This window comes from Anopheles gambiae, chromosome 2 (assembly GCF_943734735.2).
Source record: "Anopheles gambiae chromosome 2, idAnoGambNW_F1_1, whole genome shotgun sequence".
NCBI classification, from domain to species: domain Eukaryota; kingdom Metazoa; phylum Arthropoda; class Insecta; order Diptera; family Culicidae; genus Anopheles; species Anopheles gambiae.
The window spans coordinates 69,725,451-69,752,191 of record NC_064601.1 but is presented as its reverse complement, the minus strand read 5'-3'; the positions used below and the strand labels follow the sequence as shown (position 1 = coordinate 69,752,191).

Sequence of the window (26,741 nt, the reverse complement as noted above, 5' to 3'; positions counted from 1 at the left end):
TGTCATTTCTAAACAGCACGGATAAACAGACGACCGGATAAAAGTTACCTTAATGAACAGCGCTCCACTATATTTCTTTAAGCTCTTTCACACCGGACGAATGTGACAATTCGCACGTTCGACAAACTTAGCTCGTTGCAAAATTAGTTAATGAAAAACAGGCCTTTCGTGATGATCGCGCACCATGCAGGTATGAAGACAACACGAACTTTGTCGATTACGCGTAAAAACCAAAACTGATTAACTTTATTTAAAAAAGGAATTTTAAAACTGTGTCGGTTAATGAAAATGTTTCAACACTAGTAAACAATGTTATTTAACATTTTTTAACGTTTTTTGTTAGACCACACGTCATTTTAACAATCAAAATCGCGAGTGCGTCGAGAGTTCGTACCTATTTTGGAATATAGAGCCACAGCCGCATTGAGCTAAGTTCGTCGAACGTGCGAGTTGTTACATTCGTCCGATGTGAAAGAGCTCTTTTGCAATTCCGGCTAATATCAGTCACTGCCTTCAGGCGTTCAGAAGGTTTAGTGGCAGTGCACACATGCAATTTAACACAATATACCTAAACATTAACATAGGAAATATATTGTTTATGTAGGATGCCGATCAACACGTCGGATGAATCGCAACCCAACGGTCAAAAGCCGAAGATTTTATATTGACCTTTCGCTTTTTCTATCTGTCTCTCGCTCTAATTTGAGTGATTCTCCCTTCGTGAGTATCCACGAGCCCTCTCGTGTGGTTGTTGTTGTTAGAAGTTGAAACCGAAACCCCCTCGTGCGCTGCCAAAATCAGCGAAGAACAAAATCGAGTGGCTCAAGCGAAAAACCGAAAAAAAATGATGAACGAGTATGCTGTGACAATAACACACACGCGCGCACAAGGCGACACACGAAATCTGGTGCGATACCGGCTTTCAGTGGAGCAAGTACACACTAGTGATGGGTAGCCGGAATCGCACCCACGGCTCGGAATCGCTTCCGAGCATTGCTACTCCGGCTCCGATTCCGAAAAATTCAAACCGTCGATTCCGCCCGGAGCCGTCGGAGCCGTCCGGAGCCGTCGGAGCCGTCCGGAGCCATCCGGAGCCGTCGGAGCCGTCCGGAGCCGTCCGGAGCCGTCCGGAGCCGTCGGAGCCGTCCGGAGCCGTCCGGAGCCGCTAGTCGGCAGCCGGAGCCGTCGGAGCCGTCGGAGCCGTCGGAGCCGTCCGGAGCCGTCGGAGCCGTCCGGAGCCGTCCGGAGCCGCTAGTCGGCAGCCGGAGCCGTCGGAGCCGTCGGAGCCGTCGGAGCCGTCCGGAGCCGTCGGAGCCGGCCGGAGCCGTCGGAGCCGTCCGGAGCCGTCGGAGCCGTCCGGAGCCGTCCGGAGCCGTCGAAGCCGTCCGGAGCCGTCCGGAGCCGTCGGAGCCGTCCGGAGCCGTCCGGAGCCGCTAGTCGGCAGCTGGAGCCGTCGGAGCCGTCCGGAGCCGTCGGGGCCGTTGGAGCCGTTGGAGCCGTTTGAGCTGTCCGGAATCGTTGGAGCCGTCGGAGCCGTCCGGAGCCGTCGGAGCCGTTGGAGCCGTCGGAGCCGCTAGTCGGCAGCTGGAGCCGGTCGGAGCCGTCGTAGCAGTTGGAGCCGACGGAGCCGGTTGGAGCCGTCCGGAGCCGGTCGGAACCGTCGTAGTCGTTGGAGCCGACGGAGCCGTCGTAGTCGTTGGAGCCAACGGAACCGGTTGGAGACGTTGGGACCGTCGGGGCCGTCGAAGCCGACAGAGCCAGTTCGAGCCGTCGGAGTCGTTGTAATAGTCGGAAGTCTTCTGAAGCGCATTAATTTCCCGATATCAGCGATGATTTCATTTTAAAAAAACAGCTTACGAGTAAAAAAAGAGTCTTCTTCATTTATTGCTCTGAAGTTTTTTTTGTATTTTTTTTAAACAATAAAGTCAAAAACAATTGTTTGCTCCGTATATATAGGGAAAAACTATGAATCAAACTATTATTGATCTTTATTTTCATAAAAGATGGACGGATGATTGATAGTTATATTCTTTGTCTTGTCCATGTGCCATCATGTTATTCGGTAAAAAACAAGTGCGGCCTAAACCATACACGTTAGTCAATGTAAACAACCGTGCAAAACTGCCATAATTACACTCGTCTGCCTCGTTCGTATTTTATCAAACCCACCTCCCGTCATAGATCTATTGCTCCTTGACCTCCTAATTTGATTCATTTTTTTTCCTATGTATATATACGGAGCAAACAATTATTTTTGGCTTTATTTTTGAAAAAAAAAAACACACAAAAAAACTTCATATCAATAAATGAAGAAGACTCTTTTTTTACTCGTTAGCTGTTTTTTACAATAAAATTATCACTAATATCGGGAAATAAATGCGCTTCAGAATGCTTCCGACTATTACAACTACTCCGACGGCTCCGACGGCTCCGGACGGCTCCAACGGCTCCAACGGCTCCGACGGCTCCGCCGGTTCCGGACGGCTCCGGCTGGCTCCGGACGGCTCCGACGGCTCCAACGGCTCCAACGGCTCCAACGGCTCCAACGGCTCCGACGGCTCCGGACGGCTCCGACGGCTCCGGACGGCTCCGGCTGCCGACTAGCGGCTCCGGACGGCTCCGGACGGCTCCGGACGGCTCCGACGGCTCCGGACGGCTCCGACGGCTCCGGACGGCTCCGACGGCTCCGACGGCTCCGACCGGCTCCGGCTGCCGACTAGCGGCTCCGGACGGCTCCGAACGGCTCCGGACGGCTCCGAGGTCGGAGTTTCGCACCTACCTTCCGGAATCGCTTCCAATTTTGGCGGAGTCATCCGGAAGCGATTCCGGATTTTTGTTGAATTTACCCATCACTAGTACACACTAGTGATGGGTAGCCGGAATCGCACCCACGGCTCGGAATCGCTTCCGAGCATTGCTACTCCGGCTCCGATTCCGAAAAATTCAAACCGTCGATTCCGCCCGGAGCCGTCCGGAGCCGTCGGAGCCGTCCGGAGCCGTCCAGAGCCGTCCGGAGCCGCTAGTCGGCAGCCGGAGCCGTCGGAGCCGTCGGAGCCGTCCGGAGCCGTCGGAGCCGTCGGAGCCGGCCGGAGCCGTCGGAGCCGTCCGGAGCCGTCGGAGCCGTCCGGAGCCGTCCGGAGCCGTCGGAGCCGTCCGGAGCCGTCCGGAGCCGCTAGTCGGCAGCTGGAGCCGTCGGAGCCGTCGGAGCCGTCCGGAGCCGTCGGGGCTGTTGGAGCCGTTGGAGCCGTTTGAGCTGTCCGGAATCGTTGGAGCCGTCGGAGCCGTTGGAGCCGTCGGAGCCGCTAGTCGGCAGCTGGAGCCGGTCGGAGCCGTCGTAGCAGTTGGAGCCGACGGAGCCGGTTGGAGCCGTCCGGAGCCGACGGAGCCGACGGAGCCGTCCGGAGCCGGTCGGAACCGTCGTAGTCGTTGGAGCCGACGGAGCCGTCGTAGTCGTTGGAGCCAACGGAACCAGTTGGAGACGTTGGGACCGTCGGGGCCGTCGAAGCCGACAGAGCCAGTTCGAGCCGTCGGAGTCGTTGTAATAGTCGGAAGTCTTCTGAAGCGCATTAATTTCCCAATTTCAGCGATGATTTCATTTTAAAAAAACAGCTAACGAGTAAAAAAATAGTCTTCTTCATTTATTGCTCTGAAGTTTTTTTTGTATTTTTTTTAAACAATAAAGTAAAAAACAATTGTTTGCTCCGTATATATAGGGAAAAACTATGAATCAAACTATTATTGATCTTTATTTTCATAAAAGATGGACGGATGATTGATAGTTATATTCTTTCTCTTGTCCATGTGCCATCATGTTATTCGGTAAAAAACAAGTGCGGCCTAAACCATACACGTTAGTCAATGTAAACAACCGTGCAAAACTGCCATAATTACACTCGTCTGCCTCGTTCGTATTTTATCAAACCCACCTCCCGTCATAGATCTATTGCTCCTTGACCTCCTAATTTGATTCATTTTTTTCCTATGTATATATACGGAGCAAACAATTATTTTTGGCTTTATTTTTGAAAAAAAAAACACACAAAAAAACTTCATATCAATAAATGAAGAAGACTCTTTTTTACTCGTTAGCTGTTTTTTACAATAAAATTATCACTAATATCGGGAAATAAATGCGCTTCAGAATGCTTCCGACTATTACAACTACTCCGACGGCTCCGACGGCTCCGGACGGCTCCAACGGCTCCTACGGCTCCGACGGCTTCGCCGGTTCCGGACGGCTCCGGCTGGCTCCGGACGGCTCCGACGGCTCCAACGGCTCCGTCGGCTCCAACGGCTCCAACGGCTCCGACGGCTCCGGACGGCTCCGACGGCTCCGGACGGCTCCGGCTGCCGACTAGCGGCTCCGGACGGCTCCGGACGGCTCCGGACGGCTCCGGACGGCTCCGACGGCTCCGGACGGCTCCGACGGCTCCGGACGGCTCCGACGGCTCCGACCGGCTCCGGCTGCCGACTAGCGGCTCCGGACGGCTCCGAACGGCTCCGGACGGCTCCGAGGTCGGAGTTTCGCACCTACCTTCCGGAATCGCTTCCAATTTTGGCGGAGTCATCCGGAAGCGATTCCGGATTTTTGTTGAATTTACCCATCACTAGTACACACATGCACACATTTGGCCACACCAACGCTCTGTTCTAATGCAGGTAGTTTTCTGCTGTCCTCTGCTGTCGCAGGTAGTTTTCGGACTAACGGCTCCGGAGCCGGCTCCGACTTTTTCCCGGAGCCGGCTCCGCTCCGACGGCTCCGGAGCCGGCTCCGCTCCGACCGGCAGTCCAGTGAGGTTGGTCCTCCTGTGTTGTTTCAGCGATTGGTGGTCAGCGAATAATCCCCGGGAAAAATGGAGTTTTGTTTAATTTGAGGTTAGTAAAAGTGATTAAAATTATTTAAAGACATGCTCTTTTCTAATTAATATCATTTTTCTTCCATTTCATGTGTGTTTCACGGCGAACGGAGACAACAAAACCTGTGGCTGTGTCGTAGTGTTGGCGTATTGGGCCCGTACAATGTAGCAAAAGGAACTAGGCGCAACAGTGAGGAAGAGCAGAAAGTGTTGTGACGATTTTGTGATTTTATTCACTGTGTGAGTGTGGAAAGTGTGTTTTGAAATAATGTGCGTAAATGTGAAATTCAGTCCAGTGTTCGTAGTGCATGTGTTTTTGATTTTTGTGAAACATGTTAGATTAATGTTATTAATTTCAATAAATAGAATTGTTGTGATATAATTCTGTGCACTGTATCATTTTGGAAAGAAATCCTGGCAAAAAAAGGGGGAGGGGGCTAATTAACCGAAGGTTCGTGCCGAACCCCGTTCGGGTTCGCTTCGGCTTCGGGTTACTTCGGAGGCTGAGACGTTTCGCCAACTCAGCTTCAAAGTCAGCTTCAATCTCAGCGAATCTCTGAGTGCTGGTGACCGGTGGGTGTTGTTGGAGATGGAACCCAAACCCCTTCGTGAGCTCTCCAAATCAGACGAAGAGCAAAACCGAGTTTTTTTTTGCTTGGCTGAAACGAACGAGAGAAACAGCGATGATGAAAAAAGTGTGCTATGAAAAAGTCTCATCCTAACGAGCACGCGCCAACGTTTTAGCCATGAGAGAGTATGTGTGAGGTAGGTATATTTTGGATTGTAGTGGTGCTACGTTTCTGCTGTCAAATTTTTTGTCATTCTGTGTGGTTTACCAAGTGCCAAGTGCAAGTGTTCATCAAGTGTGTTAGACAAATGTGTTAGAAAAGTGCTAAAATGTCGCAAAATTGCAGCAAAAATGGGCATTTTTATGCAAAGTGCCGTATACTGATGGACAAGATTGAGCTCTCGTACCAGGAAGCTCTCAAAGAGGCAAGCAATTGTCCCGCTGCCAAACCTGGGTAAGTAAAAAAGCAAGTGAGTGGTTATTTGTCAGTGCATACCATGTTATATTATTTATTATTATATAAAATGTGCAGTATAATTCAGTGCAAAATAATTCGGGGTAAAAGCGGTCGGACCGGTCTGGTGGTACAGTCGTCAAGTCATACAACTTCACAACATGTCCGTCATGGGTTCAAGTCCCGAATAGACCGTGCCCCCATACGTAGGACTGACTATCCTGCTACGGTAACAAAAAAAAAGTCCCTGAAAGCCAATGCCACTTCACTAGTGGGTACAGCCAGGCCTTGATCGGCAGCGGTTGTAGTGCCAAAAGAAGAAGAAGAAGAATTCGGTGCATTGATTTAAGGGCACCAAAATAAAAATATCTATGTGCGAATCGGTGCAAGAAAAAAAAATATTATCATACCCGGGATATATGTGCGTGTGTCAAAAAGCCGCGGCGTGAAAAACGGAATGAGATAAAAAAATGTGCGAATCAATTACATTATATTTTGTATTTATAATCGTCCTATAATTTCCGTCAATTTCAGTGTTCAGTGTGATAAATGTGTTAAGTGTTCAGTGAATGTGTAAAAATGTGTTTCAAAAGGGCGGTCCTGTGGTACAGTCGTCAATTCGCTCGACTTAACAACATGCCCGTCATGGGTTCAAGCCACGTATGGACCGTCCTTCCGTAGCCGGACTGACCATCCGGCTGCATGGTACAAATTATGCATCAAAAACTTAAATAGTCCAGCATGACCGCGCAGGTCACGGACGTCAAGTAAAATATGAAAAAGTGTTTCAAAACAAAAATTAGTTTTGAAAAAACATTATTCATTTAATGTGGCCGCTAGTCGTGAAGAGCACGACCTATGAACATGCCCGTCATGGGTTTAAGGACCGCATGAGCCGAGCATCCTATAAGCAGGGCAGGGTTAGTTGTGTTGGACAAAAAAAAGATAAAAAAGGCTTAGATTAGTGGTTAAGAGCAGTAGCGCAGGGTAAGAAAAGTGGTTCAGACTGGCAAAACGGATAAGGTTTCCACAGGTTCACTATGACAAATGCCACAATACCGGACGTGAATCGATTCTTTACTATCCGTACGAAACCAGAACTGACTATCCTGCTTCTCTTACCATAAATTCTCAAAAGCCTTTAACAAGCCATTGCGGTTGACACGATCCAAATGTAAATTAAAAACCGTGCGATCATGATCAAATACATTATTAGTTGCACTGGTCAATCGGGCAAAAATTTGGTCCGTTCTATTATTGCAGGTAGCCATTGTAGTGTGGCGACGGGAAACACCTAATCATCAATTCAAATGTCGGATCGGAAAGCAGAAAACAAATATTCGATAATACAGCGTTCATCATAGAAACTATATTCGTACTATAATTCGAATAAATAATTTTTTAAAAAAATATCTACACACAGCAAGTGATTTGTTTCCTTATTAACAAAATCCGACATTTAACAAGTTCGAAAGAAACGTTGTAATTGTTTTACATGTCTTTTATTTAATTATACTGTTGATTATAAATTATCTTCCCAATCAAGACTTGTCGGATGACGGAACGGTTCCGGAAGTGCCGCAAGACCAATCTACGACATCAAGCACTGCCGGAACAAGTGCTGAAAACGTCGCGGATGATGCTGAAAACGACCACGGGGAAAATTATCCGAACGGGGAGGACAGCGACGATTTTTATCACGGCGCTTCCGATGAGAATTACTCTTATGAGATCTTTGACCATCTAAGTTTGTTGGATTGTCTTAGATTCTTTGCAATTAAGAGTCAGCTCCCTCGTTCGGTGGTCAATATGCTACTGGCGATCCTACGGAAGAAGGTAGATGCTACTCTTCCAAAAGATAGCCGGACTTTGGTGCGAGCACCTCCTCGTGCTGCTGGCAGCATTTATAAAATCGGGGGAGGTGACTTTTGGTACGGAGGATTTTTGCCAGTCCTGACCAAGTATTTTCAGTAAGTACATTATGTTTTGAGTTATGTTTCAATTGCTACAAAAAATCCTTTATATTATTATTTATAGAAACATCGAACCCCGAGACAATCCTTTCAAGCTAGACGTATCGGTCGACGGGCTACCGCTACATAAGGGTGGGCCGACCCAGGTCTGGCCTATTCTGGTGAAAGCGGTAGACTTGCCTAAGCTTCCACTCATGTTGATGGCCACATATAGTGGCCATACAAAGCCGGTAAGTGTGGAAGAATTTTTGCGGCCGCTATTGATTTTAATATCATTCAGCGAGGAGGCTTGACCATCGGCGATAAAACGTTGCAGTTACGGGTACGCAATTTTATCGCTGATCCACCGGCTCGAGCGTTCATATTAGGTAACGAAGTAAATAACATTATCGTAAACCTTTTAGCTAAATACAATATATATTTTATTTTTAGCAACGACGAACCACAACGGATACGACAGTTGTTTAAAGTGCACTTGCCATGGCGAGGGGTGTGAAGAGGGAAAAAAAATATTTTTGATTCCGTCGATGCTCCCCTTCGTACGGACGAAGGGTTTCGTGGTAGAGTCATATTGAACCATCATCAGGAGTGGCGTACACCTTTAGAAGAATTAGACAATTTTTATTTAGTCGATAACGCTCCCACGTCGGAGCGTGAACACCTGTGTGACGAGGGGTGTACACGTTTTATGCAACGGGGATTTATGTTCGGCAAATTTCCCCGTGATAAAAAGTGGACACCTCTCCAAATGGAAGCTGCGACTAATTTTTTAATGCAGACGAAGCTTCCTACTGAGATCCATCGATCATTTCGGCTTCTCAGATATCACGCCTTTTGGAAAGCTACCGAGTGGCGTAGCTATCTACATTATGCATCAGTTGTGGTTCTGAAGGACCTGGTAGATCCAATCGCCTATGGTCACTTCCTGCTCTACTTTAGTGCTGTGACAATTTTTACGACCCAATTTCACCAGCACTTGTGGCTCCGTGCTCGAGATTATCTTCGCATATTTGTTAAGAATTTCGGCCAAATCTACGGTCGAAAATATTTAACAATCAACATCCACCTTCTCGTTTACATTTATAAAGATGTTGAAAATTTGGAGCGCTCGACGATTTTTCGGCCTACGCAACAGAAAATTTTTTGCAAAATTTTCCACGCTGGGTCCGAGCGGGCACGAAATGTGTGGAGCAAATTGCAAACAGATCAAGCGATCTAATGAGCCTTGATCTAGTTGCTATCCCGCCAGCTCCACAGTATCCGATGTTGAAGGCAAATGGTGTCGGTCTACATGTGACCGCCGATTTTGTCTTGCTTTTCAATTTCAAGACCAATGGTTTTTGACCAAGGACAATGGCATAGTAAAATTTTTGAGTGCGAAAACATCAAGCTCGCACGATATCACCGTAGTTGCGATCCGGTTTTTAACCATGGCCGCGCTTTACGAGATCTCAGCAGAAGGCGGTGTTATTGCACCAATGTCTTCTGCTGAGATCCACGTTTACCAAACGATGGAAAACGCGCCGGCTGTGGTGGTGGAGGTTCCATGGACTGCAATCAGATGCAAAATGGTTGCAGTGAAACAACCCACTCGTCCTCTTAATCTCCCTCCCATTGATCCTTCGCCGAACTCAACAACTCCTTCCGCCACAGCCTTTTTTCCTCTTCTCCACACCTTTATTCCTTATTAATTTCCTCCCTTACATAGAGAAAATTGCCTCCTCGACACCCTCGAAGACGACGTGTGGTTGCACATGGTAAATAAAAAATTCATGAAATTGCAATAATTTTTGATGAAATTGTAATGAAATTGTAAGAATTTGGTCTAATTTTTCCTCTTGTTACAGGTAAACTTCCATCGAAACTCCGGATAATTCGTGCCCATCCATCTGTGATATGGACGGGAAGGTGGACAAAGCGAACATTAAGGGGGGGGGGAGACCTTTTTAACAGCACTACGGGCAATGTTAGGACATGTTTGCCGTGCTGGACACTGCGTATCCGTATCAGGCATCCTCCAGGCCAGCTGCCTTTTCCCCATAGTTAATGGAACAAAGCGGGTTGGGGTTTTGTGTGTGTGTGTTTTTTTTGGAACAATCAAATATAAATTGTGCTTTTTTCTGTTGGCCTGTTATATGAAAGGCAGGCAATGGTGCATGCGGCTGACATGGCACCTAGATTTTATTTTCCTTTTTTTGGATTATCTTGAATTTTTTATAGGTTAGTTTAAGTTAAGGTTGAATTTTCCTTTCTTTAGGTTGAGTAAGTAGGTTTAAGATGTAATTTTACGTTTACATTTAAGCTTACTTAGAACTTTTTAGTAGTAGTAGTAGTCTTAACGATACCATTGTAGTGTGAATTTAGATTTGATTGATTGAACTATTTGTATACCTCTAGTACCATAGTTGGTTGCCAGTGAAAAGGATTTTTTTCTTCTATTTGACGGAACGATCAGCACGTTCCTTTCATTGTATATGGCATAACACGGCTTACGAGGCTTATAAAGTACAACGCAGTCAGTCTTAGCTACGAGTAGGTCAGTCCATACGGGGCTTGAACCATAGAATAATGTGTTGTAAAATATTGCCAATGAATTCGTTTTGCTATTTCATTCAGCACCATGTTTTTTTTTTTTTTTGGTAAACATACCTTTCCACGTCATCTAAATTCGTTCATTTTTGCTTAACCATGACAAAGAACCATAGTTTAGTCGAAGTAAGGTTTTAACCTTACTCAATTGGTATAACATATATAACATAAAATATAAAATACACACAAAACTTAGGAATTCTCTTGCGTAGATCACACTAGAGTGCATTTAGTTATGTAAAGTTGATTGCTACACACGGATGGCTGATGATAAAGCTTTTCATAGGAAGTATATATTGTGAAATTTGAGCACAAAATATAACCAATTGCATTTCATATAATGTGCATTTAACTTAAATGGCTAATTGCCCTGAGGCCAGGATATGTAACATGACAAAGCCTTAGTTATATTACAATGTACCCAACATCAACTTTTGCGTTAAACCGTGTAATCGACATAACAATAGTAAAAATAGCAATGTAGATTATAAAAACTTTTTTGAGCATCACATCCGCAAACGACGTTAGCAAACAGGCAAGGCAAACACTTCACAAAAAGGTAAGTTAATTTGTTAGATATGATTGTTACCATTTCTAACGTTATTATTTGAAATTTACAGAACAAAAAATGCACAGGCACAATGCTACCGTCAGACACACTAAACTATGTATATCAATTCTACAACAAGATGGTATACTATTTGGTGGAACCACACAAGCAGGACCTTCGCATCGTTGCGACACGCGAACTCATCAAGGTAAGAAAACATTATATGCATTAGTTTTACGCACTGCATTAGTGCACCGTTTTATGGTAATTGTTTTTCATCATTTAGTCTAGTGCATAGTCAATGATGGACACAATGTTAGTGAGTTTTCCCATTTTTTTCAATTAATGTTTATTTTCATTTTAATTCAAGAGCTGCTCAAAAGCGATGATGCCGCAAAGAAGACAAAGCGAAGGAAAAAAGCAAAGAAAGACAACATTGAACATCGATCATCACTCAGGTGGACTGAAGGAAGTGCAGTGAATAACTATGAAGGTAATTTAATTATTCTTTTTATTTCGTTTACAAACAACACTCTTGCGCATGTTCTTGCAAGCAAGGCGGCTCTTGGAATTACGCAATTTTGATTTTAAAAATAATTGCGCCCTTTTCAACGTTACAGTTTCATTTGAAGTTCGACCAACGGCCATTAGAAGGTGATGGACATGTTTGTACCGGTACATAGGAATCTTCGGACCATTTGCTCCTCCGCCCAGCCAACTGCACTTGCAAAGGAAGAGGGCGCTAAACAGCTTAAACACTGCTTCGTGCATTCGATTGTCTGGAGTATTCGAAGTAAGAGAATTCGATATTCTTCTAGCAGTAGCGATAAATACATTTTTGTCGCTCAACATACTTTCAAAATTGTCTAAAGCTTCTATGTTTTCTATTTCAGCCGGTCTAGGTGTTTCATCAACTTCATCTATTGTAAAACAATTTGAAGTACTCGCCGGGCAATTTGGACAGGTAAAAGAGCTATTCAAAACATTCTTCTGGATAATAGCTTTCGTTAACTTATACAAATGCTTGTTTGGCTCTTGTAATTGATTTAACAATGTCTCCAGCTGTGTGCAGCATGTACTACAAATTACTCTTTCTTCCGCACATCCACTAGGAGCACCGGTTCTGTGGTGCAACTCTATTGAGGATGTTGCTGACGGTAGCTGGAGCGGTGCTTCAACCGGATTAGAATCCTGTATGGCCTCAATACACGGATCAATCGAGGATATTTCGACAGTGGCCAATGGAGATGGTTGACGTTCAGCAACGCTGGGTGCAATCTCCGTGCGGTTGCTTTCCTCAGCAGCTGTTATGGAAACGCCATCGAAAAAGGCTAGCGGAGGAGCCTCACGGACGTCAACGCTAGAAACTGTCTCCGTGGGATGTTTTTCCACAGCTCTCTGCCGATTTTCAGCTACATCAATTGTCAACGGAGATGGTTCACGGACGTTAATGCTGGACACCGGTACCACCGTGCAGTTATTAACAGATTGTGGTGTTCCACTGTCAATAAAGGCCAACACAGATGGCTCACGGGCGACAACGCTGGGAACGTCAAGCATGTTGCGCTTTTGCACAACAGATTTCTGTGAAACATCGCCAAAATAGGCCAAGGGAGGCGGCTCAGTAACATCACGGGCCTCCTTTTTCGTTCGCGGCTTTTTCGATTATGCTTCCAACACGTTGAAAGACGTCGAGGGTGGCCGGGACGTGTTGTACAGCGTTAGATCTTTAGACGGTTTATCACTGACTTGCCGTTTTGATAAACCCTATTAAAAAATATTAACGGTGGTGGATTTTCATTCAAGCTACTTTGTATTTTGACTTTGCAACTGCATCACACAAAATAAGTTTGTAATTGAACTGCTTGGATACAAATGCTGCTTGCTTGTACCAATACTAACTCACTAATATTCATGTAGTAATACAGTTTAGCTATCAATACTAATAACAGCTCATTATTGCTCATCAATATTAATCCCGCTTGTGCTGTTAACAATAAAAGCACGTGTAAGGTATACTTGTATGTGTGTGATTTTATTTAAGATCGAAAGAGCACGAGATCACCAAAAACTCTTATTGAGAGATTTTTTTGTGATCTGCTCTCTTAAAACAGATTGAGAGAATACCTAGGGGACAAAACCAGCACGCTTTCTCGTTCTGCCAACCTGATAGAGCGGGCGCTCTATACAACGTTTGCGGAACGAGAGAGAGTGTTGGTTGTTCCCTAGGGAGAGAAAAAAATCTACTGTGAGAAAAATACGAACAACCCCCCGCCCCTCTAACGGTTTTGCTTCGGCTTCGGGTTATTTCGGGTGCTGAGACATCCCAAGTAGCCACCGAAGCTTTTTTCTCCCAGTTTCAACTTCCTCATGACCAAAAACTGCCTTCTTTACACCAAAATTTACACTTGATTTAAAGATGTGACAAACTTACCTTTCTGCTCGAGGATCAATTGAACCTTGAACTCCTGTGCACACAGTGTCGCAATTTGAAGAGGTTTGGAGAACAGCTAGCGATAGCAGCACACATCTGAAACTTGTAAAGTGCAATGTTTTAATTAGAATAAATGTCACATAGCACTAGACACTTAGAAAAGGACACTTACCGAAACAATTAGATGATAAAAATTCGTCCTCCGATAAAGCAAAAAGAACACCGCGGATGGTGCAGTACGGGAAAGTGTTTTACGCAGGAAAAATAGTTCACGCAGCACACAAACACACTCTCATGTCCACGGTTCAGAGCACACTGAAGTCGCTCTTTGGCTTGGATGGAAAAGAGCAAACACCCAGATGAGTGCGATGGAAGAAAATGACTTGTGTTTAACAGGGATGGGTAGAATCAAACACACGAAGTGTACAGGAGAATTCTCTTCGTGTGGCAAGAGAGAATTGACTAACACCCTGATGAGCGAGAACGCAACAAACGTTGTAGAATGTAGAAATGGGATAGGAATAGAGAGCGAAGGCAGTTTTTGGACATGAGGGGGTTGAAACTGGGAGAAAAAAGCTTCGGTTGCTACTTGGGTTCTCTCTTGCCACACGAAGAGAATTCTCCTGCACACTTCGTGTGTTTGATTCTACCCATCCCTGTTGAACACAAGTCATTTTCTTCCATCGCACTCATCTGGGTGTTTGCTCTTTTCCATCCAAGCCAAAGAGCGACTTCAGTGTGCTCTGAACCGTGGACATGAGAGTGTGTTTGTGTGCTGCGTGAACTATTTTTCCTGAGTAAAACACTTTCCCGTACTGCACCATCCGCGGTGTTCTTTTTGCTTTATCGGAGGACGAATTGTTATCATCTAATTGTTTCGATAAGTGTCCTTATCTAAGTGTCTAGTGCTATGTGACATTTATTCTAATTAAAACATTGCACTTTACAAGTTTCAGATGTGTGCTGCTATCGCTAGCTGTTCTCCAAACCTCTTCAAATTGCGACACTGTGTGCACAGGAGTTCAAGGTTCAATTGATCCTCGAGCACAAAGGTAAGTTTGTCACATCTTTAAATCAAGTGTAATCTTTTTAACCAAATGTGTCTATTAATTGTGTATTTTCATCAACAGCCTTCATACAACACCGCGGTTGAGGCGCACCAAATCTGATGACATCTTTCCTGAACCAAGCAGGCTGAACACGCGCACCACCACGGGCTCCAGCGCGGTGTGAAGAGGGAAGAAGAAAGGACATAATTGGAAACAGCCGCGCCAGGTTTCCAACCACCGTGTGTGTGTATGTAAGTATGTGAGAACACATCCCTACTAGCAATGAGAATGAAAAAGTGTGCAACTTTCAGGCGAGGGGCATGTAGAAGCATGGGGAGACGGTTGGAAATACGCGGAATTACGCGGAGGCGCGAGCGTGTTTTGGTTTCTACACAGTTTTTGCACTCACACAATTACACATGTGTGAATGTGTGCGTTCACTTTCAGCCTGCACGCTCAGTTTGGTTTTCTCGCAGCGGCATGCGTGTATCGGTGTCTCGCTCGCACTAGTGCAGCGAGTGTTCCTCTGTGCGCTCCCTTTCTTGCCACCACACGAAATCGTCAGTTCAGCTCAAAGGTTTGCCGTGAAAGGCCGCGCGCGTGTTAGCCTAAGTCCCGGGCGATCGAAGTTTCGCTAAGTTGAAGTGTTGTGCACATTGAAATGAAGCTGCGCTTTTCTTTCAGCATTTAACTGAAATGTGTGATTTGCGCTGCTTTATTTCAATGTTTTTTTGCTGTATTGAACATCAACAACGGGATCCACGCAGTTAGACGGCTATTTGAAATACGACGATTTTTTTTATATAATGAATGTGTGTGGTTTGAAGCAAGATTGTGTGAAGCTATGTATTTTATTTAAATGTGCTTTTATTTTCAATAAAAGTGATAAAATATAAACCGAGTTTGATGTGTTAAAGTTTTTGTTTTGATTCGGGTGCACCAAGTCCGTGTGAAGCAAAGCGTACAGCGCGCTACGAAAGAATCGAGCGGGAGGGGGTGTCAGTCCAGCGCAGCGCAATTCGCTGGAATCAAGTGGGAGGGGGTACCAGTTCAGCGCTGCGCAAGCCGAAAGAAACGGGAAGGAAGGGGTATGATGAAACAGTGCGAGCGAGCGTTCTTTACAGCGAGAGCGCCTCGTGTATTTTAAAGGCAAACAAGAGAGCGCATTCTCTCCGTGGTAGCGCTCCATCCGCCATTTTTTATTCTCAGCCCAAAACAACGGACTACGGATCCGAGCTTGGGCCGGACCCCCACCGCGTGTTTTTACCTACCCCTCGCCTGAAAATTTCGTTCTCTTTGTCTGTCGGGATGTGTGAATCCTCTTGTGGGAACTGCAGAAAGAAGAGAATAAAGAGTGTGAAGCAGCTAGACTGCTGCAGCCAAATCAAGAGAGTGAATTCTCATTTCATTCCGAAAAACTGGGAGAGAGTGATGACATGCGAGAGAGAATAACGGGGCGACTATGGGCTTCGGACGACGAGATCCGTTCGCCGCGGTTGTCAGAAGGCGCTCACTTGGCGCTCAGTTTTAAAATAACGTACCATTGAGAGCCTGTAAGGACCACGCAAACAATGAGACCACAAATTTTCAGTGATTCAGGCCGAGGGGTATGAGGAAGCTTGAGGAAGCAATGAGAAACGCGCTGGGATGAGAGTTCGCATTCTGTTTTACACGCGCGTTTCACTAACACCAATACAAATACCGTGCTTTGACGAGCGGTCTGTGAATGTGTGTGTCTTCTTTCAGCGAGCTCACCAACTTGGATCTGCTCGTCACATCGTGTTGTCTCGCTTACACTACAGCATCGAACCATCGCTCCGTATGTCCCCCCCCTCCTACGCGTACAAAACCAGCAGTACAGCGCGACGCTTTGCCGGAGATGGTTGTGCGTGTTTTGTTCTAAGTCCCGCGCGCAGTGTTTGTGCGTTGGTGCGCATTTCGTTCAAAGTCTCGTGCGCCGGTGTTTTGGTAAAGCGTGCAGTGAATAAACAGTGTGCACAGACGCACATGCAGTGCGTGGATCGACAGGTAAGAATTTGCTGAACAAAGGCAACGCAGATTGTCGACAAGTTTCTCGCAGCCTGGATCGACCCGCTACTTTGCAGTATGACGCCATTCGTGAGTATGAAGGATTCTAAATGTGTACTTTAGTGTGTACTTTATGTTTCAATACAGTGTTTAATGTAACCAAAAATGACCGTGTTTGTGTTTGCTTTTAGAATAAGTGCATGAAAGAAAGCGAAAAACAACAAGCTTTTGATGTGTTGGTAGCATGGCTCGAAAGAACACAAACACACCGTGCTGCAGAGCGCACCGTGCGTTGCGGGTGGGGTGGGGGAGGGCTCGCGTGAGTGGGTAACTCATTGGTCGAAGAGACACTGTATTTCGACAGCGTCACTCAAATCACTCAAAAAATACACTCATTTTGCCGGACGGGAAGCGCGTGAAAGAATGAGTTCTACCTGCCGGGGTCGAACGTTCCCGTTTGTATGGGGAGAAATCCGCGAGGTTTTTCGCTCATGAGCGTCGAACGGATTTCGTCGTTCGAAGCCAGTACTCGCCCCGTAAAACTAGAAACACGAGAGAGGGCCACACGAAGCGCTTTCGGGGTTTTTCGCATTCGCGCACATTTTGCTTTATGCGCGCGAAAAAGTGAGCCTTGATGAGCGCGATGGCTCCCATACAAAGACCTTCGGCTTTGCTATCTGGGATTTCGCCAACTCAGCTTCAAAGTCAGCTTCAATCTCAGCGGATCTCTGAGTGCTGGTGACCGGTGGGTTCTTATTCAAGCGCTTATTCAAGGGATCTCTGAGTGCTGGTGACCCTTGGGAAAGTACAATGCTGTAATGCATTAAAAATATCACATACAAATTAACAATGCCATTTTGACACCCTCACAAGGTACCTTCCAAGGATGGTTTGCAGAACATTTTTCACCACGAATTGTATCCTAATATCGGACATAAATATGATAACTTATGATACTAATGAAGCGACGCGGTTAATGTATTCCTAAGACAGCTTAAAACAAATGCCACACTTTTTCGGGAACGCACCTCTGAGTTTCAGTTATTTTGTTTCAGTTGATGGTTTTAACAAATAACAATTTTAAATAATAGAATTGCAGAAGAAGAGGCATTTTTCTTTACTTGTTTCAACGATATTCAAATTTACATCAACAAACGAATTCATTTGCATTCGATATTTTCCTTGAGGCACTGTCAGATTTCATAAACCGCATCTTGCATTTTGCGTTACATGCTGTATACGAAACAAAGTACACTCTAGTCTTTTACTTACATTAATGGAACAAACAATGATGCAACATCTATTTTACATACACTGAGTAACTGTAGCGATATTGATATACTTTCAGCATGATTAAAAACTAAAAACGTAATTGACCAAACAATTTGTAGAAAATTTACCTGTTGTGATTTCCTAATTCTTACCACTTCACGAAAAAAAGCGTCGCTTCGCCATTCTCACTCAAAAACGCACCATGATATGCACAAAGACAGTTTATCAGAAAACAGCTTTTGTGTCTTTCTCAATCAACAAAACGGGATACGTTTACTAAAACAAGTCCTTTTGCTTTACTTTTGCACCCACTTCAATTACTTAGTTAAATGCAACTTCTAGCGTCAAACAAATGGCAAAATGAACAATTCATCAAGGTAATGCGAAATGACCGTGCTGCCAGCTAGATCAACACATATTCTAGATAATCCCGCTCAAGGTGTATGAATATGACAAGGTGAAGTTATTCAGAGCAAATTCATATCCCGCTAAACAAATTCGAAGAGCCTGCAGGCTCGCATGAGGCCTCGTAATGCCCGTTAAACATTCCCCTAAGACCTAAGGCCAGTGTCTGTGCCAAGGATAATGTATTTAGAAGGTTGATTTTTATCGCTTTTGCTGAACGACATTGTGGGGGACATCTGTCACTCTCTGCATACAAATTTCATTACCCCGCACCAGCCCTCCCCGATTTTTATACCGGAGCCCGTGGAAGAGAAATGTCAAGTCGAGAAATGTCATTTTGCTCTGAACAACTTCACCTTGTCATTCATAACACCTTGGTCTGTGCTCCATCACCGTATTAATACACGATGCGCAATCTCAGATTGCGCATATATTCGTTTTATCAAAACATATGTCATTTCGCGTAGCCAACCCTGAGCTATAAACGTCATTTCCATACAATTTCAGATTGCGCCAAGATTGCACATAAATTTTCAAGATTATATGTCCGAGATATATTAATATTTTTTGACAGATAAATATATCAAACCGATCCGTTTGACAGATAAATATATGCGCAATCTGAGATTGCGCATCGTCTATTGCTACGGTCAGAAGCGATTTTATCCAAGGTGGATTTAAAAATATCAGGTGGTGGACTCTAGTGCATTTTGACAATTCGTCACTTGACGTAAGGTCCCCAGGATTCAAACTTTGTTTACATTTATTAAATTTGTTCATAAAATTTATCTGCCCCATTTTTTTTGATTAAATATTGTTTAAAAATATATTTTGGACTTTTCGAGTTCTTATTTAACATTAAAACATGGATTAAAATGTGTTATTTTGTGTTATTCCGAGAATTTATTCTATAATTCATTGTGTTTTTGACTTTTTTGATGATAAAAATGAAGAAATCATTATTTTTTTTCAATTTTCACATTAATTCCTTATTATCCACGAGCCGCATGGACAATTTACGTGAGATTAGAACTCTTACTCACATGATTTTAAATTTCATGCAGAAACAAATCATCAAATCTTTTGTTTATATATCTCAATTTTTTCGCTAAAATCAATAGACACACAAAAATGCACATAATAACAAAGAAATCTGTTCTATTTGCTAAGCTTTGTGTGCGGAAACTAATGGTTAACGGTTTTAAAATGACGTAAAGTCCCTCAACTATGGCGATCCCCCAAAGGCCCTAATCCACCACCTGATATTTTGAATCCACCTTGATTTTATCGGAAGGCCCAAGGTGTATGGATATTAGGAGGTGAAGTGCTTCAGAGCAAATTGACATGTCACGACTTGACATAACAATACTATGGGCTCCGGTATTAAAATCGGGGAGGGCTGGAGGGGGGTATAGAAAATTGTATGCGATTTTACATAACAATACTCAATGATGGCGCCCGGAAAACGCGCTAACAATTCACCTCCTTAATAAACACACCTTGGAGTGGGACACTTTTGTAACACCAGTGTCACGTCGGTTTGTCGATGGTTAAATTCTCTTTTTTGTCACGCATAGAGACTTCGAAATGTTCGGACATCTAGCTATCGTGGAAAAACATCCCATATAACAATTTTCACCACAAATTCACCTCAAAACCTCTTGATTTCAGCAAAACAAGAGGTTTGCTGTCATTTTGAATGCATCGAGGTGAACATAAACCAAGGTACGTTTTTACCAAGGATTGTATAGTTTCACACATTCGAAATTGTTTTAGAATGTCATGTTCGATTCGGAGATTGCATAAAAAAAAACCGCGCTTTTATTTACGCGTCTTGTCAATGTGAATATGTGTGTGTGTGTTACTGTGCGCACCCGACTTGGCTTCCCATATAACAATTTTCACCACAAATTCACCTCAAAACCAAGGTGTATGGATATTAGGAGGTGAAGTGCTTCAGAGCAAATTGACATTTCACGACTTGACATAACAATACTGGGGGCTCCGGTATTAAAATCGGGGTGGGCTGGAGGGGGGTATAGAAAATTGTATGCGATTTGACATAACAATACTCAATGATGGCGCCCGGAAAACGCGCTAACAATTCACCTCCTTAATAAACACACCTTGCTCAAAACCTCTTGATTTAAGCAAAACAAGAGGTTTGCTGTCATTTTGAATGCATCAAGGGGAACATAAACCAAGGTACGTTTTTACCAAGGATTGTATAGTTTCACACATTCGAAATTGTTTTCGAATGTCATTTTCGATTCGAAGATTGCATAAAAAAGCCGCGCTTTTACGTACGCGCTTTGTCAATGTCGATATGTGTGTGTGTTACCCGGCGTTCTAGCAGCAATCGAACACGACATCGAACATGAAAAATGTATGGGATTTGACATGTTTGTCTTGTTTGTTTGTTTGTGTCTGACAGTGCACCTCCATATGATTATATGGGTTTGTTCGTGTCGGATGTCGTGTTCGATTGCTGCTAGAGCGCCGCCTTACTGTGCGCACCCGGCTTGGCTTGCCATCTTTATTTACTTTTGTGAGTGCTGTGATTTGTAGGCGGATCTTCTCGCATCCCATCTGCCATGCTGTGATTTTGCTTGCTTGATTGCTGTATTTGGAGAAAAGACAGAGAAGACTGTAAGTAGAAATTAGAAGTATTAACCTTACCGGTGTTGCGCTGTTCTCGTGGTCACTGTTGTCGGCTACTGGGGGGCACACATCTTCCTACGCTATCAGTGAACAAAATAATGTTACATGTTTTTCGTTTCTTTTAGATATGGATTCTAAAACCATTGAACCACATCATGTGCCAGTTGCATCATCCAATGTCATTTCGCGAAGTGATAAAATAATGCCATCAAAATCGCTTTCCTCCTCCTGTTCCAGATCTGGCACACTAACTACATCCCGACTTCCTGTGCTTGTAATCAGCGAAACCAGCCCTTTAGTACAAAATGCATGTGTACCCCGTCCGTTAGACAATTTGCTCGACGCTGGTGCTTCATCGAAAACACGTCTTCCTACTAGGCAAACAAACTCATCTGCTTCCTCTAGTTTTAAGGCACCCCATAAGCCCCTTCCGGTCCTTCACACAGTCTACCGACCAATTGTGGAACCTTTGAATTTGCCTCAATCTTCTGGATCTATTTCTAATACCAGTGATTTGTCGAAATCCCGTCTTCCCGTACTTCCATCTGTACAAATAGAAACACCTAAAACGAATTTGCCTTCATCTACTACAGGTGTCCCCCGAGATACGACTGTATTTGGGACCGAAAAAATGTCCCAAAGCAAGGCGTAAGTCGAAAAAGTCGTATATCGAATATCTAAGAATATAAAGTTTATAACCGAAGTTGAAGAATTGGAATTTATGATATCGTGTATTTTATTAAAAATAATGTTCGATAATGTAATAATTATATTTAAAAAACCGTACACAATATATATATTCAAGATACGGTAGTTGTGCAATCTTTGGAAATGTAATGTATAACGGTTATGAGCCCAGATATTCAAAAAAATACATAAATTTCTTGTCAATGACAACTTTTAACTGTCAAAATCAAAATCGTCGTATCTGCGAATCGTCGTAACTCGAGGGGGTCGTAACTCGGGGGACGCCTGTAATCCCTTTTCCGTGGAAGTTTTGACGGAGATTATGATAGAAATGTCAATGAAGGTAGATTTAATTTACGATACAATGTATCACAAAAATGCCACAGCCAGAAAAGTGTCTATTAATTTTTTTTTTTGATGAAGCAGGTTTTAACGAAAAATTAAAATCGGATAGCCTCTTTTTGTTAGACACTGCACAAAAACTTATATTTTATGTTACAAGTGTTAAAGATATAGAAGGTAAACTCAACTTAGTTTTAGAAGTAATGTTCGATCGCAAATTTTTGTCTACTTGTAGTTGGTAGTTGGACCCAGTCTCGTAGTACAGTCGTCAACTCGTACGACTTAACAACATGCCCGTCATGGGTTCAATCTCCAAATAGACCGTGCCGCCATACGTAGGACTGACTATCCTGCTATGGGGGGAACCAATTAGTCACTGAAAGCCAAGCCCATAAGTGGGTACAGGCAGGCCTTGACCGACATCGGTTGTTGACCCAAAGAAGAAGAAGAAGAAGAAGTAGTTGGTCGGGAAAAAGTAGTGTAGGTGCACGTAAGATAGATTTTAATCGATTTATATACGTACTTCACTTATTTAGAGTTGTAGGAGCTAACGATTATCTTGAGGCTACGGATACAATAGTAAAAAAGTTTCTTATGAAGAAACTATGGAATGCGTTGACTGCAAGCGAAGCAAAAAAACGAAAAACCGAAGAATTGCTGTGATTAACAAAATCAAATTATTGTAAAAAGATGACAAAGATGAATTTGTTAAAAGATGTGATGGTTTGTTAACTAGTTATGTAAGTAATAAGATCTATATACTTGAATAACAAATTAACTTTTACAACAATCGTTAACTTCGTTCTAATGAAACCATGATCTTTCATACCAATTGGCTCATATTTTATTAATGAAAATCACCCAACTGCCAGGTTCCAACTAGCTCAAATCATAGAAAACCCCTTTCCTTCAATTGATAAAAATGCTACTAGTTTAATAAAATAACCGAACTGCTAGTATTTATATATTTGACATGTTCTAATCATCGTTTATTAGTCCTTTATATTAACAGTTTTAAAAGCCCCCTTTCCTATTAGTTTATAAAAATTTCAGAATTAATGTAACAAATTCTGCAATAAATATAATCCTGCTAGCACCACGTGGAGGTTGGGATAGGAGTTCAAAGATGCATAAAAGCGTCAAAGCATTTGCTAGCCAGCTGAAAAAGAAAAAAAAGGAAAATTGTCGAAGCATTGCTGCCTTGCATGGAACAATTAAAACGTCTTAATCTATCTTAATGAAACCCTATCTAACCTATTCAGCTAAAGTATGTAGTAATGGACTGAAATGATACCCTATTCCCTCATCTAATGAAATTGCTACAAGCTTACACATCACACTATCTATAGGAACCCTACCTAATTCTTTTGATAAATCTGCTATTTCACCTTCGTAATTAAATATGATATCTGAACTACACGGAGTACTAAAGCTGACTTTCTTCTTCTTTAATTAATGTCCTATTATGTAAACCTTTCCAGATTCTTCTAATGCTGCACTATACCTGATGATCTCCCTATCCATCGTCAAAAACCATCCATTCCTATTACCTTTCCTTAGCATTAAACCTTCCTTAACGAATAAAATGACTTCCTCTCCTCTGCATTTGAAAATGGGATACTGTTTTTCCTCCTTTCTAACTGCTACTTGTGTTTCCCTAAGCTCAGCAAGCCTGCAAACTATTTGATTTAATATTCTCGGTCCTGGTCTAGCTAGCCTTTTTATAAACTGCAGCGTATTCTCACAATCATATGTTGAAATTTCTGGAAGGGGACCTAAATTTTGAACATCTTTTGTGACGTGTAAAAGGTTATGGACATTACTAGTTAAATTATATTTGGTGTATATTGAACTGTAGTCTAAAACAAATTTTTCTAATAATTGACCAGCGTATGTCCAATATTGTTTGAAGAAAGAATGCGAAAGGAAAGTATGAGCTACATAAATAAGTTTAAAATGATCATACGCTGAATCGTGGATTCTTCCTAAGAACAAAGGGATACTTATATGATTTAAAAAAGACCGGAATTCGGTCCCCTTCCAATAATCCACATATTTTAAAGACCTAACACCTCGATGTATCTCTGCTGGCAATTCTATTCTAGCTAAAATCTTGTTTATCTCTTCCTGCTCTGCTGCTGACCATGCTGAAAACCCTTTATAACCTCCTTTATAATAACCCTTAAGCAATTTCTTCAATGCCCCTAGATGAAACAAGTGTAGATCGTCTGCAATTGACATCTGAACTACTATATTAAATTCTTTTAAGTCTAATAACGGAGTATGGTGCTTCTGGTGTCCTATTGGGTAGTTTCCATCGCGAAAATCATCGTCGATCCTCTCCTCAGCAACGCTTTCAAATATCTTCCGTGCGCTCTTGTCAAATTTTCCTACGATTTTGCACTTTATGCAACCGCAAGCGCCGTTGAAGTATGTTACACCTGGAAAAAAGACACATAAATATTGTTAACTTATTTAGCTCTGTATTATTCTACATTGCTTACCTTTGATGAATGCTCGTGCTGGAGAATCTGCCAGGAAAGCTTTAAGGGTGATTTTTATTTTTTTGTTGTTGATAACAATTCCGTCATCGTGTAGGCGATTCAATTCATCAACGAGTGGGCGCAAGTAGTCCTCGACATTTTCCGGTTTGAATAAGCCACAAAACACGCCAACCACCAATATGGGAGCTTCTGGGACGTTTACAAGCTTCACCAATATGGACCATAGCTGTTTTGGCCCACTGTTAAATAACGGTAGCCCATCTACGAATATGTTTATTAATATTTCGTTCACCGTAGGAGTCAGATTCCTAAAATGAAACACAGTAGATGTTACCTATGCATTAGTTATTTACATGGTACATGTTATCAAGCTAAGCACAATCTGTCTTACCGGAAACAACTTTGCATACTTTTCGCAATGCCATGATACCACATTTCACCGCCAGCTACCGCGTATGTTTCCTTGCCCACAGCAACCGGTGTCTTAAGGAGCGTTCTAGAATCGAGAGGAAGAGGAATGTCCGTTGTTTCGCGAACCAAGCGAAGAAGATCATTCAATACTAAATTAGGTAGCTTTTGAGATAAAGCCCAAACTCTCAACCGCTTGGCCATCAGATGTTGAGCTGGACTATTATTTTTCTCATTCAGTAGATGATCTTCTTCATCTTTATCATCCTCTTCGCTCTCGTTCTCGATGTATTCGATTATTTCATCCTCATCTTCATCATCGGATAAAATGAGTACATCCTCCTCCTCCGACAACGGGAAATCCATCAGGCACTCCTCAGCAACGCCATCAACCACAGCTTCCGGACCTGAAACTAAAAGACTTTATTACTAAATACGTCCATAAAAGCGTACATAAATTAGTGCATTTGTGATTTGTGCGTTCAGCTAAACACTTTTGAGTTTGCGGTCTGACGCAAAACTTAAAAACGGTCAGAAATGTTTTGCAAAAACTCGCACGGTCACCGGCCCAGAGCGTGCATCAAAATGCACAAATAGTATACGCACTTCGTATACTCAGAGCTACACACAGATAAATATGGTTTCTTTTTAAAACAACTATTAAATTTAAACTTGATACCGAGTTTAACGTGCGTAAAAGATGATGAAAATCGCTTACCTTGCACTTCCATACTCGTACTCGGACCGGGTTGATTTTCAGCCACCCATTTCTTCTTCATTCCACCCATCCTTGCCAGTGCTCGCTTCCTTAAGAGCCCACTCTTCTTCAACTGCTTTATTTGGTCCATTTTCTTCTCTGAAACACTTTAAATCACTTTAAAATCACAAAATATAAATTTCACAAACACCGGCTCGCGAAGCGTCCTCGTTTGTTTCGAACGTGTTTCGTGTGGGATCCTAGAGTAAGAAAGAGAAAGAATGCGATGTATGATGGTTGAAGTCAGTCGGAGTTGAGCAGCAAATAAAGAAGGTTGTGTTCTGGTAACGAACGAGGTGGTGTGCGTGTGTGTGTACTCTGTACTGGTAGGATATCACATTGGCGATCCTGCCATGATAAAATTGAAGAAGGAGGGAAAAGTAGATTTTGCCAAGGACCGAGTGTAAAGGTATTATAAGAAAATTGCCGGAAAACAGAAACCTGAATCGGGTTCGGCCCATGATCGAAAAAAAAAGTTGTTGAAATGTTGTGTAGAAAGAGGTTGTAAGCGTTGAGTCGGGTACGGTCCATGGCCAACGTGGTAAAAGATATGAGAGATGAGCCGGGTTCGGCCCATGGCCAATATGAAGAAGTTTTATGCAAGAAACGCTGAGTCGGGTATGGCTCATGGCCAGCGTAGAAACAAAGTGTGGACACTGAGCTGGGTTCGTCCCATTGCCAGCGTCAAAAAAAAAAAAAAAAAAAAAAAAGGCAGAAATTGAATCGGGTTCGGCCCATGGTCAGTGCAATCTAAAAAAAAAAAAAATGATAATAAAAAGCCGGGTTCGGCCCATGGCGGGAAAAAGAGAGAATAGAAAAGAACGGGTAAATTTGCCGTGGTCAACTGGTAGTGTTGCCAGATCAAAAACAAGATTTAGTTGAATTGTTGGTAGGTTTTGTGCACAAAGAAGAGGAAGAAACTCCTAAAGGATTAGCTGTGTGTGTGTGTGAGCGAGAGAGAGAGAGAGAAATGGGTTTGACGAGTCGATAAAGGAGTTACGTGTGTAGTGGTGAGTGTGGCGAAACGCGCGCTTGCAGAGCGTTACGGCGAACGGGTTGCCAGTATCGATGATCGTGTATGAATATCTGATCTCTTTTGTTGTGGGAGATGGATTGGTATATGTGAAATGAGAGTTTATGTTCTTTTCTTTTGGCGCGGATGAGGTGCAGAATTTGGTTTGACTATCATTCTTTGTTGGTTTAT

General features: G+C 43.3%; 2 protein-coding genes and 1 long non-coding RNA gene across 18 annotated transcripts in view; 1 reads left to right on the top strand and 2 right to left on the bottom strand.

Moving 5' to 3' along the window:
• The window catches only part of LOC133391068 (uncharacterized), a 149,185-nt gene extending 130,018 nt beyond the window's left edge, over nucleotides 1–19,167 (bottom strand). For 4 of the 16 annotated variants that reach the window (XR_009764554.1, XR_009764547.1, XR_009764545.1 and 1 more), the window contains exon 1: nucleotides 17,902–19,167. The gene's annotated coding sequence lies outside the window, so the exon portion shown is untranslated. Of the gene's footprint in view, nucleotides 1–4,615; nucleotides 5,516–13,424; nucleotides 13,527–13,596; nucleotides 15,805–17,901 lie in introns of those variants that run through there. The other 12 variants (XR_009764553.1, XR_009764549.1, XR_009764552.1 and 9 more) reach the window with 12 other exon arrangements.
• A 1,521-nt stretch (nucleotides 19,168–20,688) lies between these two features.
• Nucleotides 20,689–22,658, top strand: LOC133391427 (uncharacterized). The gene is made up of 2 exons (XR_009764919.1): nucleotides 20,689–20,827; nucleotides 20,965–22,658. It is a non-coding gene; the product is annotated as an uncharacterized LOC133391427 (long non-coding RNA).
• Nucleotides 22,659–22,844: 186 nt separating this feature from the next.
• Nucleotides 22,845–25,722, bottom strand: LOC133391426 (uncharacterized). Its single transcript, XM_061645822.1, has 4 exons — nucleotides 25,499–25,722; nucleotides 24,764–25,193; nucleotides 24,373–24,680; nucleotides 22,845–24,309 (listed from the first exon to the last, which is right to left on the bottom strand). The coding sequence occupies exons 1-4, from the start codon at nucleotides 25,626–25,628 to the stop codon at nucleotides 23,321–23,323; spliced, it is 1,857 nt and encodes a 618-aa protein (XP_061501806.1). The 5' UTR covers nucleotides 25,629–25,722; the 3' UTR covers nucleotides 22,845–23,320.
• Nucleotides 25,723–26,741: the final 1,019 nt, after the last annotated feature.

Excerpts from the sequence above, each read along its gene's own strand:
- LOC133391426 (XM_061645822.1), bottom strand. The coding sequence starts at position 25,628 with ATGGACCAAATAAAGCAGTTGAAGAAGAGTGGGCTCTTAAGGAAGCGA. Across the intron at positions 25,194-25,498 it reads TACGAGTATGGAAGTGCAAG|TTTCAGGTCCGGAAGCTGTG; the intron begins GTAAGCGATTTT and ends AAAGTCTTTTAG. Across the intron at positions 24,681-24,763 it reads AGTATGCAAAGTTGTTTCCG|GAATCTGACTCCTACGGTGA; the intron begins GTAAGACAGATT and ends GTTTCATTTTAG.